Below are 17,084 nucleotides of genomic sequence, written 5' to 3' on the forward strand. Positions count from 1 at the left end.
ACATTTTTGGAATTCAATTTTAAGTCTCTATTAAAATTTTGACCAGTCAATATCCTTAAATTTTTTAAAAGTGTGATTTTTAATTCCTAAAATGTCATTAAATAAATTAAAATAGTGCACTTCAGAATTTTATTCATGGACCAAAATTTGATTTTTTAAAATTTTTGATCAAGTTAAAATTTTTTTAAATTTTTGTTCAAGGACTAAAACATTTTATGAGAAAAAAATTAAAGGACCTTGATTAATCAAACTTTTATTAGGAACTATTGAATTTTGAAAAGTTTAGAAGATAAAAACTTAGTTAAATATTTTTAAAATAATTTTTATAAAAATTAATAATCTTAATATATATCATATTTTTAATTAAAATAATAATATAAGAGTAAATAATAAACAGTGTATTTGATTAAATTCTATTTTTTTTCCTATTTACACAGATATTCGCGCTAGTATAAGTTTTTCAAATATCATTAAAATAAGTATCATATTCGGATGGACTAAATGGACTTTTCACGTACACAGCATTAGGGTTGCAAAACCTCACTGGTACATAAACGATTCGCTCAACTCAAATTGCCGCACTGCAACTTTGCTCTCTGTGAGGCTTCAATTTCTAATTAGGGTTTCGCTTAGAGTAACCAATAACCATGGGAGTCTTCACCTTTGTCGTCCGCAAATCCGGCAGCGAATGGAGCGCCAAGCAACATTCCGGCGACATCGAGGCCTCCGCCGATTCCACCTTCGATCTTCAACGGAAGCTCGTGCAAGCCGCTCTCGCCGTTGATTCCTCCGGTGGAGTTCAGTCCTCTTTCTCTCCCGTGTCTCCTACCTCCGCTGTGTTCCAGGTATTTCACATCCCTAACGATTTCGGTTTCTTGATTCGGAAATAAAACTTCACGGTTTATTTTTACCCTGCGTTTATCCCTGATCCTTTTTATTTGTATTATTTGGATTCTATAGAATGTTACATTTTCTATGCGTCATTGCACTGTGCCTTTTCGAGTGTTGCTTAGGCTTTAGTTATGCTTATTTTTCATTTACAAGATTCTGCTGTGGAATTAATACTTTGACTTTATTATTTTTTCTATTGTATTTTTGGTTTTTCATTCTGATTATTCTGAGAATGTGCGCTGACTTGAGGAGAATTAATGGTTTAAGTGCTATGAGCTGTAAAGCTTAATCATTGTTCATTACCTAAAAGTATATAATTTGTGCACACAAAAAAGGATTACAAATTTAGATCTAGTTACTCAAGAGCTTTTAGTGCAATTCTGAAGAATTGAAGTTTTACACTGGTAACATTTGCTGATAGACGATTTAATGGGTATTAATTTTAAGTATGTATTTTTATTTAGACTTGGGACGCGGCTACTTATAAAGTTCAGCTTCTGTCCATCATAGAAAACTGACTCCTATTTTCCGTAGTTTAAGTTTTAACATTGCTTAGACAGACGATTATCGAAATGAACCTAATTTTAATTGGAGAAAAATACTAAATACACATGTCCGACTCAATGAATTACTGTGTTATTGATGATTGATGGTGGCATTTCTGCCTGGCTGGTTTAATTGTTGGATTCAATCATAAAGTGGGTCACACTGATGAGGTTATTTATCCTTTGTTGATTATTTTGTTCAGGTGATAGTGGGTGGTGCAGTATTCGTTGGAGGTGGTGGTGGTGCTGTTGCAGCTGCACCTGCAGGTGGTGCTGCCGCAGCTGATGCTGCCCCAGCTGCTGAGAAAAAGGAAGAAAAGGTGGAGGAAGAGTCCGATGATGATATGGGATTGGGACTGTTTGATTAGAGTTTTTTCTGCTTTTTATTGAGTTTTGATGGAAAAGTGTTTTTAGTGTTTAATCCTATAAATTGTTTGTTTATTGATTTGCACCAGTTAATGGTACATTGAACTTCGTCGGATAGAGTTATGTTCTGTGACCCAAATGGTTCTTCTGTATTGGGTTTTAGTAATTATTTTCTTTTTTAAACAAATGTCTCTCTCTTCTTTTATCACTGGCGGATAGATTGTGCTGATGATACCTTCAAGCGGTTTTTGCTGTTAATACGATTTTCTTCCTACATGTTACTGAACAAACAACCATACATGTATGAGAAATAGTATTAACAAATACTATATTTCCTAACACTTTTGATACATTCGTTAAAATTCACGTTTTCTTAAAATTGTTTTTTTTTTTCTTTTCTCATTTATCGGTAGGGTGGGGGTAAGAGTGCTACTAGGACTCTTCTAAATATAATTGCTTGGCATATTTGGATCAAAGGAATTGGGTTTGCAAGCAGCATCCAATGCATTAAAATTGAGTGATACCCCAAATTGGTGTTTGAAAGTATAACTAATGTTTATTTTAATATTTTAAATTATAAAAAGGTAAATTAGTACTTTGATGTTTATCAATTAATTAAGACGTTGAAATTAAATTTAACATCATTATTTTATTATTTTATTATTATGTTATTAGTATGAAATATTCATTGGTAAGGGAATCTGATTTTTTTTTCATCTATGAGATTCAAATATAAAATTTTGTGTAAGAAGATAAAGTTAATTATCATTCAATTATGATTTGTTGGTCCAATACTTTATCAAGAATCAAACTAAAACATATTTAATTTGATACTAGGAACTTGATTGAAATTCTTACTTATAAGCACAAGTTAAGGTAGTGTTCCGTTGTAATAGTTTCAAAATTTGATATGGATGTTATGCTTTTATATTCTATTTTTATTTTAAGATTTGAGTAATGCTAAAATTTTCTATTATATCTTCCTATAAATTCTCATACTACCGAGTAAATATTAAATGTAAAGTAAAAATATTTATTATCTTAAAAGTATAAAACATATTTAAAACTTATAATAAAAGGTAATGGGATGATTTAGAATTATTTCTAAATTTTTTTATCTTAATTCTATTTTTTCTACTTTATCTAACCATAAATGAGCACTTGGAAGGGAAGATGAATTTGATAACATACATTTTTTTAACATATATAAAAGGAAAATTAGGTGAGAAGGCAAATCCAAATGTATAGTTTAAATGAATGGTTAAAATTAAAATTAATTAAAATAACTTTGATATTTTGATACAGTTATATGATTAAGATATTTTAGATGAAATTTTTAAAAATTAATGTATTAAAATAAAAATTTTGAAAATATAATGGTCTAAAATAAACTTTTTAAAATTTAATGCATCAAATTGAAAAACACTAAAATATAATAGACAGGAAATGACTTTTAGTTGTTAAGATATATGCATAAGGTGACAATGTCCCTATGGAGTATTTGGTGTCTGAGGAATACTAAGCTCTAGGAAGGGAAGATGGAGAGTTCGGAGGTAAACATAAACCCGCAATTGAATTCCCATGGTTTTCTCAATTGCTATGAGGATACAGCCATTTTCGAAAGAGGATAATAAGACTGGACTGGGTCTCAGCCTAAGGGACGAAGTTGGAGTTTTTGTTGCAGCGGAGACAGCTTGGATTACACCTGTTTTGCAGCCTAGAGAAGGGGAAGCACTAGCTCAGTTGTGTGCAAGTAAATGGTGTGCTGAGAGGCGTGTGTGTGCAGCAAGTTATCTTCAAGACTGATAGCTTGGATTACACCTGTTTTTATGGACAATGTTATGTTAGCAGAGGAGATTGAATCCACGATATTTCTCTCATTTTTTCCTTCCTTAACCATCTAACTCATTTTATATCTTGAGAAGTAAGAGATTCATCTTTGGCTCCATTCTTGTTGGTTGCAATCACTCATTTATAGTCTTTTCTAATTATCAAAGTTGGATGTATTAGGAGGCATACATGGATACCCATAACTTAGCTAGGAAATCAACTAATCTAACTAATTTTTAATTTTTTAGTCTATTTTGATGGTGGAGATAACTACAACGACAACCGTTATAATTTTAAAGACGAAGATAGGTAGTCAAGATCACAATGATAATGATGATAATTGAAATGATTTAAGACATAATTTATTTGATGAATCATTTAAATATTTAATTATTATATTTAAATTTAAATTTTTAAATATTTTAATCTCAATCATTTATTATTTTTAATTATGATCTAATGATTATTATTATATAAAATAAATATTCTCACGAGAATCATAATATATATGTATATACATGGGCACACAACACGTCTGTAGGTCAAATACTTGTAAGAAAAAAAAGGGGTCAAAACTAATAAATTCTTGACATGGTTCAACTCCACAGACTCGGTTACATTTTCCATGCACTTTCAATGGCTGAAATTGTCGAGGCACGAATCCTAGATACAATTAATGGAATAAAAAAAAATATTCCTTTCCCTTAGAGTTAGATGGAAATCAATGTCAAAGGAAAATGTTTTATTTTCTATTATTTTCCTTTTAACATGATTACACTTTTTATTTCAACTTTTTTATGTTCTTTTACAATTTTTATGTTTATTAATTAATAAATGATTGTGACAAAATTTTCTTAAAAATTGAGGTAAAATATGTTTGATTAAAAAATTGGAGATAAAATTCATCAAAAATTAAAAAGTTTGGGTAAAAACTATAATTAAGATTTAAAAAAAAAAACAAACATAACATTGTGAAAAAAATGTTAAACAAACATAGTTTTTTTTTAAAAAAAGAGAAGGATCTATTTTTTTTAGTGTGAAAGAAGAATATAATTGAAATGCAATTGTAGTGTGAAAAATAGAATACACGTGTTCAAGTAATCAAGAATTGTTATATTATTAAAAATTAAAAATCATTAACATTTGTGATTACTCCTTTAAAAAACAAACATAGAGTATTAGTCAATTTGATTGATTTTGTAAATAAAAATTGAATTACACTAATAATGCATCGAAATTAAACTTATAAAAGAAAACAAAATTACCTTAACAATGTAATTATTATTCAAATTTAAACTCGTTCTAACATTTGATTGAGAGTAGTGTGTACTTAGATTAGACATAAACTCTGATAAAAAAAAATAACGAGTACTTAAGAAATATTATTAACGTTATTTATTTATAGTAATATTCGGATGTCCTTTCTTGGTGAAAAGTTAGATGTTTATTTGCCCGTGAAGCATAACATGGCAATTACTTGACAGAGTCTTCGCAACCAATCCCAAACACGTAGATATTTAGAAACAAGTACTAATAAGCTAGTTGAGTGGCAGCAATGTAGAAAATCATAGTTTATGATGCGTTATGCTAATCATTCGCTAATTCGATTAACAAGAATTAAGCAATCAATAATGATTTAGTTTTTCAGTAAAAAAAATAATGATTTAGTTTTGACATTGAAAAATAAATTAGACATAGAGAGACCAAAGCAACAGACACCTTTTAAGGGAGGTTAATTTGGGCTAGCCGGTGGGCCCATCAACCAAGTTGGATTCAAGGATCATAAGTCTGAATTCAATAAGACTTAATTTACAACTTTTGTTAAAATAAGGTCCACATAAAATTTGGGTTAACACAATTCAGACCATTTTTCACGTTAACCTGACATAGGGACGGTGCATTTTGCCGATACTAGTATAGATGAATTTTAAAGATGAATTTTCCAGGTAGAATTATATCCCAACTTTTATTACAATTTTTTGTGTGCAGGATAGACAACATCTTTCCTGTTATAGGTTCTTGGTTCTGTTAGACCTTTGCTTTGGTCAGGCTTCATGTCCCCAAATTTATCTTGTCTTTTTTTTTTTTGTTAAATTAATTAATGGATTCTGGCTTTGCTGTTTAGGCCTGTTATTATTGTGCTGTTAATCTAGTTGGGATTATTGCAATCACTTGCTAGTAGCTTAGTTTTTTTCTTCATAAAAAAATAAATACAAACTCTACTTTTGATTCTCTCCTCTTTTTTTTTTTTTAAGCACTTTGGTTCTTTCCTTAAATGATTGTAATATTGTTCTTTATGTTTTATACGTTTATGGTAATTTAAAGACAAATACAATAATAGTGAAATATTCATTATAATGTTAAGAGTGTTTTTATATAAATAAAAATATTATTTTTTTCTTAATCTTTATGCTATTATTTGAAATAAACAAATGCTTTTTAAAATTAAATATTAGTTAAGGGTCTCTATTATTACTTTCATCAATAATAACGTTTGAGTTAATACTTTCATCACCTTAATGATTGATTTGAATTTTAAAAGGCTGACATTAAAAAAGCACGATTTTAGACGAAAAAACTATTAATTATTTTTCAACTAAAAGAAGATGTAAAGTAAATTGAAATTATGCACGCAAAAAATTGAAATGGAAGAATATAATAAAAAGAGTAATATTATTTATAATATTAATTTTCTACCGTAGTATTTATTTATTTTTTATATTTTCATTCTTTCATCTACATAATAATAGCTGTGAAATTTTACTCTATAAATAACAATCATCGAATGAAAAAGAGGTCAAAACTTAACTGGTAAGGTAGTAAAGTACCACGAAAAAAAAGTCAAAACGAAAAAATAAATTAAAGTGTGAGTAATAGTACTTGGAAGTGCTTCTAGCGTATGCGTATCTTCTACTACAAAATTAATTTATGAATTTAAAAAAATAGCACTAAAAATATGTATGGTCTTTTGCACAAAAAAATAGGCTAAAATAAAACGTTAACGAAAAAGAAGGTGGGTAGCACGACGACGCATTGCTCCAGGGCCATGAATACCGTGCACCCCTCATCCGCGCGTGAGAAATTCGCCAAAGCCACGCGCCCACGCTCCCAAATCAAACGCTAATGCTCCTTTGCCCTTCATTCTCATTTCGCACTAACGCACGCCTCTCGTAATCCTCTTCCTCTTCCTCTTCATGTTCTCGGAGCTCCGGCTCCACTAGCGGAGCCCCGGCTCAGTTCAAACCCATTTTCCAACACAACAAAAAAAACCTAACTCCATTTTCTCTCTTCCCTTTCGAGATCTCGAAAATGTCCAAACCCTGGGGCAACATCGGAGCCTGGGCCGCCGATTCCGAGCGGGCCGAAGCCGAAGAGGCCGAGGCCCAGGCTGCGGCCGCGGCGGTTGAGCCCCAAAGCTTTCCCAGCCTCAAGGAGGCCGTGAACTCCAAGCCCAAGAAGAAGAAGGGAACCACCATCACGCTTTCCGAGTTCAACCGTGGCGGTTTCGACCAGGGCCTTACGCGCGACGAGATGCTCACCCTTCCGACCGGGCCCAAGGAGCGTTCCGCCGAGGAAATGCAGTTCAACCGCCTCGGCGGCGGTTTCTCCTCCTACGACCGCTCCGGCGGTCGCTCGCGCGACCGCGACGGTGGCAACAACGAAGGTTCGTGGGGCGGAGGAGGCAGAAGATCCTACGGTGGATTCGACGAGGAGCGCAGGGGTCCGAATCCTAGGGTTTCGGAACTCGATCAGCCGTCCAGGGCTGATGAGGTTGATAATTGGGCGTCCGTGAAGAAATCTCTCCCTGCCTACGATTCCGGTCGCCAGAATCGCTATGGTGGTGGCGGAGGCGGCGGTTTTGGTGGTAGTTCTGGTGGTGGTGGTTTTGGTGGTGGCGGCGGTTTTGGTGGTGGTGGTGGTGGGGGCGGATTTGGAGGCGCGTCTAGGGCTGATGATGTGGACAATTGGGCGGTTGGTAAGAAGCCTGCTCCTGTTAGATCTTCCAATTTCGGTTCCAGTTTTCGCGATTCCGGCGTGGAGCCTGATCGTTGGACGAGAGGGGATCCGCCGCGTGAGGTTGAGCAGCGGACGGAGAGGCCAAGGCTGGTGTTGGATCCGCCTCGAGGCGATGGTTTGGTGAATGAGTCTCCGGTGAAGGCGATGAATAAGGCGAATCCGTTTGGGGCGGCGAGGCCGCGGGAGGAGGTGTTGGCTGAGAAGGGTTTGGATTGGAAAAAGCTGGATTCGGAGATTGAGACTAAGAAGACGAGCCGTCCCACGAGTTCGCACTCTAGCAGGCCTTCCAGTGCTCAGTCCAATCGTTCTGAGGGTCCCGGGTTGCAGGGGACCGATGCTGTGGTTAAATCCAGGCCCAAGGTGAACCCCTTTGGGGATGCCAAGCCTAGGGAGGCTGTGCTGGGCGAGCGAGGCATGGATTGGAGGAAAATTGATCTTGAATTGGAGCGTCGCTCTGTTGCCAGGTTTTGTTTGTTTGGTCAATTTATGATTTTATTTGTTTGAACTTGCAAATGTTGCCTTGTTTGTAGTGGAAGATTGGTAATGGTCTTAGATTGGTCTCTAGGCTTTTGTTTGAACTAGAATTTGTGTCTGGTCATACCGGATTTGCTCCCATTATTCAATAGTTGCAACTTGCAAGTAATTACCAAAAGAGCTTTCGTCCCCATTATGCAACAAGGACCATAAAACTGCTTTAATGGTGGATTGTTGTGGTGTGTCGAATTAGTTTGATTTATGGCAGCATTTACAGATTAGGCAAATCATGCTGGCATGATTTGTAGGTAAAATTTAATCAAGAGTGTACATTGGGATTGGATTAAAGCAATGGCATTTCATTAGACTGGTCAATAAATGGTTGGTGACATTGAACTGATTAGAGGGTGGTCGTTTTTTTACTACACTACTTTGTAAGATTTTAATGGGAGTAACAAAAGAGCGTGAACATCATTATTTTTTATGGTTACTTTATAATATATATTCTAATCCTAGATCAAGAGCTAATTGTGGATGTCATGTAGTGGTTATGAAAAATAAGAAAGTTATCCATGTAATAAATTGCTACAAAAATGAGGCTTCCTTCTAATTTTCACTGTTAAATTCAGAACTATCAGGTTTGTAGAGCTATTTGTTGTTATTTCAGTTAAATCTTATGAAAGAAATCAAATCTATTATGGATGTCATAGAAGACTTATGACTTCCCCAGTCAAGTTTTATTATGCCTGTAAAAGACTTGCTATCTGTAAAATAATTATTGCCTCATTTCTTCAGTTGTTGAAAATTTCTTGAATGAGGACAATGCCCATGGTAGATGCACCTCAGCAACCATGTGTGGAACCCACGTGAAAATTATGCTGGGGCTTTTATGCTGGTATATGTATTGATTATCAATTTATCATTGAAAGGTTTTTATAGTTGGCTTCTGGTATAAATTCTGGGGTTTATTTGTAGTGAATACTAGGTCATCCGAGGGAGCGATACCTGGCCCCACCTTCTATATCTTGGATTGCAGAATGAAGCAAATAGTTTATTAGATCCATTGATATTTTTTCAAAACCGAATTGAGTTGAAAAATAAATATTTGTTGTTGTTGGAATATTAGGGGCATCAAGTCCTAGTGTTCAACAGGGTCAACTTTGGGCCAGAGATCTCTTTCCTATAGCTATAGGACTGCTCCAAGGTTCAGTTTTGAGCCCCTATTTTTTTCCTTGGTCTTGAAGGTGCTTACCAAGCATATCTAACAGCGGGTGCCATGATGAACACTTTTTGCAAATGTTATAATCATAATTGAAGAGTTGAGAGGAAATAAATAGAAGTTTGGGATGTTGAGACAAGCTTTGGACTCACATTGCTCTTGTTTAAATAGAAGTACCTACTGGGAGAATCTTGCCTTGGGTTGTTTATTTGGGCATATGTGGAGAAGACTTATAGAAGATCCTATTAGGAGAGCAGATTAGATGAGGGGATCCTTATCACTAGTCAGTAGAGACAAAAGGAAACTGAGAAAACTATACGAGAAATCATTAAGAAGGATTTAGAGGTTAATGGTTTGTCTATAGAGACATGATTTACTAGAAAATTGTGTTGTCATTTGATCCATGTAGCTGATTAGTGGGAAAAAGGCTTGGTTGGTGTTTTATTAAGTTCTTGTGTTGCCAAGTTGAGATAGTACTTGCAGTAATAGTACTTCTGCAAGTTATTGGCATAAATATTGTATCACACTAATTTTTGGCTGGTTACTACTGTTCACTATTTTTTTCCCCATTCTTTCTCTTCTAATTCTTAACCTATAATTCCAACCAATGTTGTTAATGGCGGATGGCGGTTCATGGCGGAAAGTAAAAAATCCGCCATAAAAATATGGCGGATGGCGTAGCGGAAAATGGCGGAAGTCATGGCGGACCAAAAAAAAAAAAAAACATATATATAAACTCATTGAAATTGAAAAAAACAAAGGATTACATTCAAATAAACTAAAAAAGTTTCATGAGTTCATACAATAATCAAGTACCAACACCAAATAAACTTATTAAAGAGGATGATGGTTCAGCCATTTAAAAGAGGACTGAACAGAAAAAAAAAAAATTGTGGTGTCAAATAGAAAAAAAAATTAAAAATGGGACTGTCGAAAGTAAAAGGGGGGTGTCAAATAGAAAATCGGAAAAAAAAGCTGCAGACATAAAAAAGGGGTGTCAAGCAGCAAAAACCAAAAAAAGGCTTTGGCCCACCCACCAGTATAAGTCGAGGTCGCGGTTCTGGGTCGTCTTCTCCGTTCGCGTCGCCGTCGTTCACGCCGTGCTCGTCGCTGCCGTGCTCGTCGCCGCCGTTCACGCCATGGGTCGTCGCTGCTGGCTGCTGTGTGCAGCGGGTCACGCGCGGCTGGTTCCGAGGCTGGTTGCAGGGGTCGTGGCTGGTTCCGAGGTCGCGCTGTGTTGAAGCTTCGAGGGTTGCAGCAGCGTTCTGAAAGGTAGGGGGGGGGGGGTCATGGTTTTCATTAAGTTTCCGGGTAGGGTTGGGTCGGGTCAGCCCAACTCCTACCGCGGACAAAAAAAAAAAATTCCGCCATTTTCCGCCTCCCCGCCACATCCGCCATGGCCGCCATGGCTATGGCGGCCGCCATGGCGCCGCCATCTTTAACCCGTCACGCCACCGCTATTCGGTGGCGTTTTTTCAGAAAACCGCTACGCAACTCCGCCATGGCGCCGCCATGGCCGCCATTTAACAACACTGATTCCAACATGGTATTAGATCTGTATCTTCCTTCTTGATAAGGATCTGTCTTTATTGCTTTGCTGAGCGCTCTTCAAAGTGGTGCTTTGCTGAGCTCTTCAAGGTGGCCAAGGGGTGGTTGCTGGAGTTTGCAAGTCACTTTTGGTCAGCCTGTATGAGATGACCTGCTGGCTATGGCTAGCTGGCTGTTTTCTGGCTGCACTGTTATTGAACTCTGGCTAGTGATTTCTGTTTCAGCCTTATTTAAGGTTGGAAGTAGCCAGAGACGAAATGTTAGAGTACCACTGGAACTGGAGTCCCTTGGGGAGTTGATGTTGATGGTGAAAGGCACCAGTTTGCCTCTCCAGCTTGTTTTCTTCCTGAGTTTGTTTCAAACTGTGTTTTATTCCATTTTGGATTATGCTTCTTTCACCTCTGTTCTGCTTATGGGTGGCATTTCTCTCTCTTTCTTTCTAGCTTTTGTTTCTTGTTTCTGGTTAGATATGCCTTGTTTGTGTCTTTGATTGTTTTATTCCTGTGTTTGGCATGCTTGGTTGCTGATGTCACCTCTTTTTGTTCTCTGTGGTGTTTGTTATGCCTTGGCATGGCTTGTTTGATGTTGAACATAGATGCTGTTTGGGGCTTTGGAGTATTTTTTGTGTGGGTTTTTTCTTTTACCTGGAGATTGGAATTTGCTGTTTTTTTGGCTATCAAGAATTTGGGTTACTGGGTGGTATGAAACCAATCCGGTGTTTAGATATCAGTCTAGATGTCAAGGGGTATCCTTAAGGAGAAAGGTCAAAAGCTTCTAGCAGCTGTCTACCTTGGAGGTCAATATTTTGATATTCAGGACTAGTAGCCTAAATGCTTGAGATGGGTTGTGTTATTCGTCTAATGCCCATTATTTTGCTATTTGTAACAAGCTTAAGTGCTTAAGCTTGAGGGAGAGTGTCAGAGTATTAGGATTACTAAGTTTCAGTGTTATTTGCCTGGGCTTGTAGTAGTTTTACCAGTACTAGACACAATTTCTAGTATAAATAGAAGTATTGGATTGTGGTATTGTATGGCAGCTATATATCAATTTCAGTATATTAGTTATCTTTCTATCTTTTTCTTCTTCCTTACCTGAACCTTATATTTCCAAACGATGAATTGCTAATAGTTTAATCATTGTTCTATATCATTTACTCCTAATAGTTTGGCATTAATCAGGACTTGCTTTCATAAATCTCCATCATCTCCTTGTTGATTTTGTTCACCTTGCCAGATTATGCGCAACATTGCTACATAATTTTGTGTAATTAATTGTGAATTGTTCTCTTTCAAATGTACAAGTTACCTTGTTGACTCCTGAATTATTTCAGGCCTGAGACAATGGAGGAAAAATTATTAAAAGAAGAAATTGATAATTTAAAGAAGGAACTTGAGAAAGAGTCTACAATAAATTCAAATAAGGAATCTGTGGATGAGGCTGGTGGAGACCAAACCAGTAGACATGCAATATTACAACAGAAAGAAAAGGAGCTGGAACTTCTTATCCATGATTTGGACGGCAAAGTTCGTTTTGGGCAGAAAGCCGTTGAAAGGCCAGGTTCATCGGCAGGGAAGTCTTCTACTTTTTCTGATCGGCCACCTTCTAGATCTGGTTCCTTTGAGGATTCTAGAAGTGTGGATTTTACAGACAGACCTCGATCTCGTGGTACAGGAGATATGTGGATGCGTCCTAGTGATGACAGAAGACAGTTTCAAGGTGGTAGCAGGGAAAGGGGATGGTTTTCTTCTGGCAGCAGAAATAGGTGAGAAATGTGTTATTCATACATTATTTATGGCAACTGGTTAAGGTACAAAATTGACAGTGGCTTTGAATTCAATTTTGTTTCTTCTCTTGTATTATTTGACAGATATAGCTTTTACATTATCGGAAGAAGTGATTGAGAATGCTGATATTTGTTGTCTTACAGGTCAACGTCAAGAGAGAGATGGTGAACAGCAGTTTTGTGTGGATTAAGAGTTATCTTCAACTTTTGATGACCAGAACCTAATACTACTATTTTATTACTTGTCTTTTCTAATCGTTTTGTTCATTTTACTCCAGGCAATTGGAGCAACAATCATTGAGTACTGGCACTAAAACTTTTGCCTAATCTGTTATTGCATCTCGAAACATTGTAAATTTGTTTTTCCCCTTCTGGTAATTTTTTGGGTGTCTGGATGAAGGCAGAAAGCCTTGTAATTTTATTAGGACTAAATTGTTATTGAGAATCATGGAACTTCCTAGTTAATGTTAATGTGATATTGTTCTGAATTCTGATATAAAATTATTTTTCTTCAATTTTGCGTATGCACGGTATTGGCCAGTTTAGTGTTTGTAACATTGGTTGCTTAAAGCCGCTATCCTCTTCCTGTAACGTTGGCCAGTTTTAGTAAAATTGATGCCATCCCAGTATTTATGTATTACCCCCGTGCTATCCTTAATACTAGAAAGTATCTCTTACTCCCAAAGGTCCTTGACTATAGTGTGGAGAAAGGGATGGAAAGTGCATGCTAACTGCTAAAGGGGACAGGTTAGGATTTTGTTACTGGATAAAAAAATCCCTAAGAATTTTTGTCTCCTGAGTCCTGAATTTGATATCACCAACCTTGGGAAAAAGTTTGAAAGAGTGATATTTGCTATCTTAATGCCTGCTTGAAAAGTTGAGGTAGTAGTGGTTCTTTTCATTAACGGTGGTAAAAAATTGAAGCTTAACGTCGTTCAGCCCGCATGATGGTTTGTAACTGCCTGTGGTTCAAAGGGGATGGGACTCCAGATAGGAGATAGATTTTATTTAAGACTAGCGCTTGTTTAATTTTTAAAAAATAGGAGAATTTAAAATTTAGCTTATTAATGTTTTAATGGTAGACAAATAAAATCATAAGCTCAAGCAATTAAAATTTTAAAACTTATTAGTACCACGAATAAAGTTTTAAAATATTCTTATTCTCTTCAAATTATATTTTGATGAAATGCAAGATTTTTGGTTTACTTTCGTTGTAAAATTTTGGAATAAAAATGACTTTTGAAAAATATGTCAAAAGTCCCTTCAAGCCGGGCCTAATTGGTGGAATGAGATGGGTCATGAACATCCCTAGTGGAAGGAAAATGAAGGAAAGAATAATTAACTTTTTTTTTTACGTTGGAATAATTAACTCTAAATACTCTTAAAAATGTTAACTTTAATATATTTGGGGGAAAAATATCTGTTCACGGTGTAATTATCATAATGATTTTTTTTTAAAACAAAAATTCTTTCTGAAAAAGAGATTGATTTTATATAGTGTGAATGCTAATATTAAGTATATGAATATAATTTTTAAAGTAATTATTAATTAATGATTTGTTATTCATGATAATTTTTAATTAACTAATAGTATAAAAATAGTAAACTTTATTATTTTTTAAAACTATTTAATTTTGACACATTCTTTTTTTATCTTAAATCTTTCAACTTATATGATCAAATATTAATTTCGCTCGTGATAGATGACTATTGTTATTTCAAATTTTTTTTATTATTGTGAGAATTAAACATAAATTTTTGTGTTAAATAAATCATTCTCATTAATGTAAATAGAATTTTACGTCCGCATCAACCCTTTTAAGTTTTGACAAGTTATAATATATCAATACAATTTTTTTATATATTAATAATTAAAAAACACGTAAACACGACGCAAACAAATAATGTAGTTTATTTTTCAAATGTGAACTGGACACCCCTTGTATATTAAAATGATCCCGTGTTTGTTGATTTTTCTTTGGACGGAATTCGGGGATACAATACAAATGTAACGTAGTAGTTGAAAATTTTGTTGCATCAGATGAAAGCTATGGAGTTGGTGGGAGAGAAATGGATAGAAATTGTGACGTGTTTGGTAATTTCAACAACATTAATGCGGAGTGTAAGTGGAAGTGAAAGCGAGTGCATTTTCCCAGCGATATTCAACTTGGGAGACTCGAATTCAGACACTGGCGGTCTCTCAGCAGCGTTCGGACAAGCTCCTCCCCCCAACGGAATCACTTATTTCCACTCCCCTAACGGACGCTTCTCCGATGGTCGTCTCATAATCGATTTTATAGCCGAGAGCTCCGGGTTGGCATATCTGAGGGCTTACTTGGACTCGGTGGCCTCCAACTTCACTCATGGAGCCAATTTCGCAACGGCCGGATCTACTGTCAGACCTCAGAACACAACCATATCTCAGAGCGGATACAGTCCCATTTCCCTAGACGTTCAGTTCGTGCAGTTCTCTGATTTCAAAACCAGATCCAAACTCGTTCGCCAACAAGGTCCAGTCCACACACCACTCATTTCCTACTTATTTCTTGTGCAATTGCAAACCTTATTCACTTAAACTAATGTTAATTTTTAGTACTATTAGCTAAAGATATTACTTTCTTTTTTTTGTATTATTATTTTGATTGTAAGACAATTAGCATACTTACCGAGGATCCTGATTATTAGTTTAATATAAAGACAAGTGCTCCTCTGACAGTCTGTCTCTGATTTTTTTTAACAGATTTCTTTTATTGGTTAAAACTCATGTGAATTATCTTAATAGGTTGGTCTAACAATGAACAATTTGTAGTTGTTGTCAATTATTTTATAAGTCTTACTAATTTAGATATTAAATCCATGTATTCTGTAAAATTCACATAAATTTTATCTAATATGAAAATTAGATAGTGTGTTGCAAGAGTGTTAAATAGTGTGTTAGTAACATTTTTCTAATAAGAATAATGTCTCCTATGAAAGGCTTAGATTGGATTTCTACTTCTTGTATGGAGTAACCTCTCCTTAGCTTTATTCAACTAAAGAAAGAAAATAAATGATTTATTAATTAAAATTGAACAAACTAAAAAAAGGTGCTAAATGATATATTATTTTTAATTTTTAATGTGCTACAGGAGGGGTTTTTAAGGAATTGTTGCCAAAGGAGGAGTATTTTTCTCAGGCTTTATATACCTTTGATATTGGCCAAAATGATCTCACTGCTGGCTACAAACTCAACTTCACCACAGAACAAGTCAAGGCATATATACCAGATGTATTGGGCCAGTTCTCCAATGTCATAAAGGTCACTCATTTATTTAACCTCTCTTTTTTCTGGGTTATCTAACTTTGATAATATGATTTGGTGTATGGAATTTACTGAAGCATGGTGTTGTCATTAATCATATGAAGTAGGGTGTGTATGGGGAAGGTGGAAGGTCGTTTTGGATACACAACACAGGACCATTGGGGTGCCTGCCATACATGCTGGATCGCTATCCCATGAAACCAACTCAAATGGATGAGTTTGGGTGTGCCAAACCATTCAACGAGGTTGCCCAATATTTTAACCGTAAATTAAAAGAAGTTGTTGAGCAACTGCGGAAAGAATTGCCAGGAGCTGCAATCACCTATGTTGATGTGTATACGGTCAAGTACACCCTCATCAGCCATGCCCAAAAATATGGTAAGCAATAAAAAAACACCAAATGCAGAGGGTTTAGGAATTTTCTTTTGTTGTTGTTGCATATTTATTCGTGGAAATTGTAATGAAATACTCAATATGCAATGTTTGGAATGGAAAGGTTTTGAGCAGGGGGTGATAGCATGCTGTGGACACGGTGGGAAATACAACTTCAATAATACAGAGAGATGTGGAGCAACCAAGAGGGTGAATGGAACAGAGATTGTGATAGCCAATTCATGCAAAGATCCAAGTGTGAGGATTATTTGGGACGGAATCCATTACACCGAAGCTGCTAATAAATGGATCTTCCAACAAATAGTCAATGGTTCCTTTTCAGATCCACCTCACTCTTTAAAAAGGGCTTGTTATGGTAAATCCATTAGGAGACATAAATTCCAGTTATTGTAAGAGAGAATTTGGATCCATGTGCTTAAACTAGCAGGTCTTATTTAGTGTTTAATGAATTATGTTTGGCAAATTTTATTTATCATTGATGTGTATTTTATATGAGATATTAAGTAAAAAAATTTACGAGATTTTACCCCATGTTAATTATGATTATTACGTGTTAAACAGACGCTTATTAACTTGCTAGGTTAAGATTTGAATGTATACACCTTGCAAAGAAAAGAATTCATAGACCTTATGAGAAAAAGAGATACTAACAAAAAGAGAAATAAAATCAATACTATAAAAAAAGTATTTTGGGCGACCCATGATTGTTTCCTGATG

The 17,084-nt window shown here is 35.4% G+C and overlaps 3 protein-coding genes across 3 annotated transcripts; all 3 read left to right on the plus strand.

Moving 5' to 3' along the window:
• The first annotated feature begins 557 nt into the window (after nt 1-557).
• LOC114421832 (60S acidic ribosomal protein P3-like) lies at nt 558-2,010 on the plus strand. Its single transcript, XM_028387920.1, has 2 exons — nt 558-845; nt 1,640-2,010. The coding sequence occupies exons 1-2, from the start codon at nt 648-650 to the stop codon at nt 1,802-1,804; spliced, it is 363 nt and encodes a 120-aa protein (XP_028243721.1). The 5' UTR covers nt 558-647; the 3' UTR covers nt 1,805-2,010.
• A 4,612-nt stretch (nt 2,011-6,622) lies between these two features.
• Nucleotides 6,623-13,188, plus strand: LOC114421831 (eukaryotic translation initiation factor 4B2-like). The gene is made up of 3 exons (XM_028387919.1): nt 6,623-8,113; nt 12,221-12,652; nt 12,818-13,188. The coding sequence occupies exons 1-3, from the start codon at nt 6,942-6,944 to the stop codon at nt 12,840-12,842; spliced, it is 1,629 nt and encodes a 542-aa protein (XP_028243720.1). The 5' UTR covers nt 6,623-6,941; the 3' UTR covers nt 12,843-13,188.
• A 1,428-nt stretch (nt 13,189-14,616) lies between these two features.
• LOC114422059 (GDSL esterase/lipase At3g26430-like) lies at nt 14,617-16,910 on the plus strand. Its single transcript, XM_028388245.1, has 4 exons — nt 14,617-15,183; nt 15,802-15,971; nt 16,082-16,352; nt 16,471-16,910. Exons 1-4 carry the CDS (start codon nt 14,715-14,717, stop codon nt 16,758-16,760), a joined length of 1,200 nt encoding a protein of 399 aa, XP_028244046.1. The 5' UTR covers nt 14,617-14,714; the 3' UTR covers nt 16,761-16,910.
• Nucleotides 16,911-17,084: the final 174 nt, after the last annotated feature.

The sequence above is a fragment of the Glycine soja genome, chromosome 8, assembly GCF_004193775.1.
Source record: "Glycine soja cultivar W05 chromosome 8, ASM419377v2, whole genome shotgun sequence".
NCBI lineage: Eukaryota > Viridiplantae > Streptophyta > Magnoliopsida > Fabales > Fabaceae > Glycine > Glycine soja.

Excerpts from the sequence above, each read along its gene's own strand:
- LOC114421832 (XM_028387920.1), top strand. The coding sequence starts at position 648 with ATGGGAGTCTTCACCTTTGTCGTCCGCAAATCCGGCAGCGAATGGAGC. Across the intron at positions 846-1,639 it reads CTACCTCCGCTGTGTTCCAG|GTGATAGTGGGTGGTGCAGT; the intron begins GTATTTCACATC and ends TATTTTGTTCAG.
- LOC114421831 (XM_028387919.1), top strand. The coding sequence starts at position 6,942 with ATGTCCAAACCCTGGGGCAACATCGGAGCCTGGGCCGCCGATTCCGAG. Across the intron at positions 8,114-12,220 it reads GAGCGTCGCTCTGTTGCCAG|GCCTGAGACAATGGAGGAAA; the intron begins GTTTTGTTTGTT and ends GAATTATTTCAG. Across the intron at positions 12,653-12,817 it reads TCTTCTGGCAGCAGAAATAG|GTCAACGTCAAGAGAGAGAT; the intron begins GTGAGAAATGTG and ends GTTGTCTTACAG.
- LOC114422059 (XM_028388245.1), top strand. The coding sequence starts at position 14,715 with ATGAAAGCTATGGAGTTGGTGGGAGAGAAATGGATAGAAATTGTGACG. Across the intron at positions 15,184-15,801 it reads CAAACTCGTTCGCCAACAAG|GAGGGGTTTTTAAGGAATTG; the intron begins GTCCAGTCCACA and ends AATGTGCTACAG. Across the intron at positions 16,353-16,470 it reads CAGCCATGCCCAAAAATATG|GTTTTGAGCAGGGGGTGATA; the intron begins GTAAGCAATAAA and ends TGGAATGGAAAG.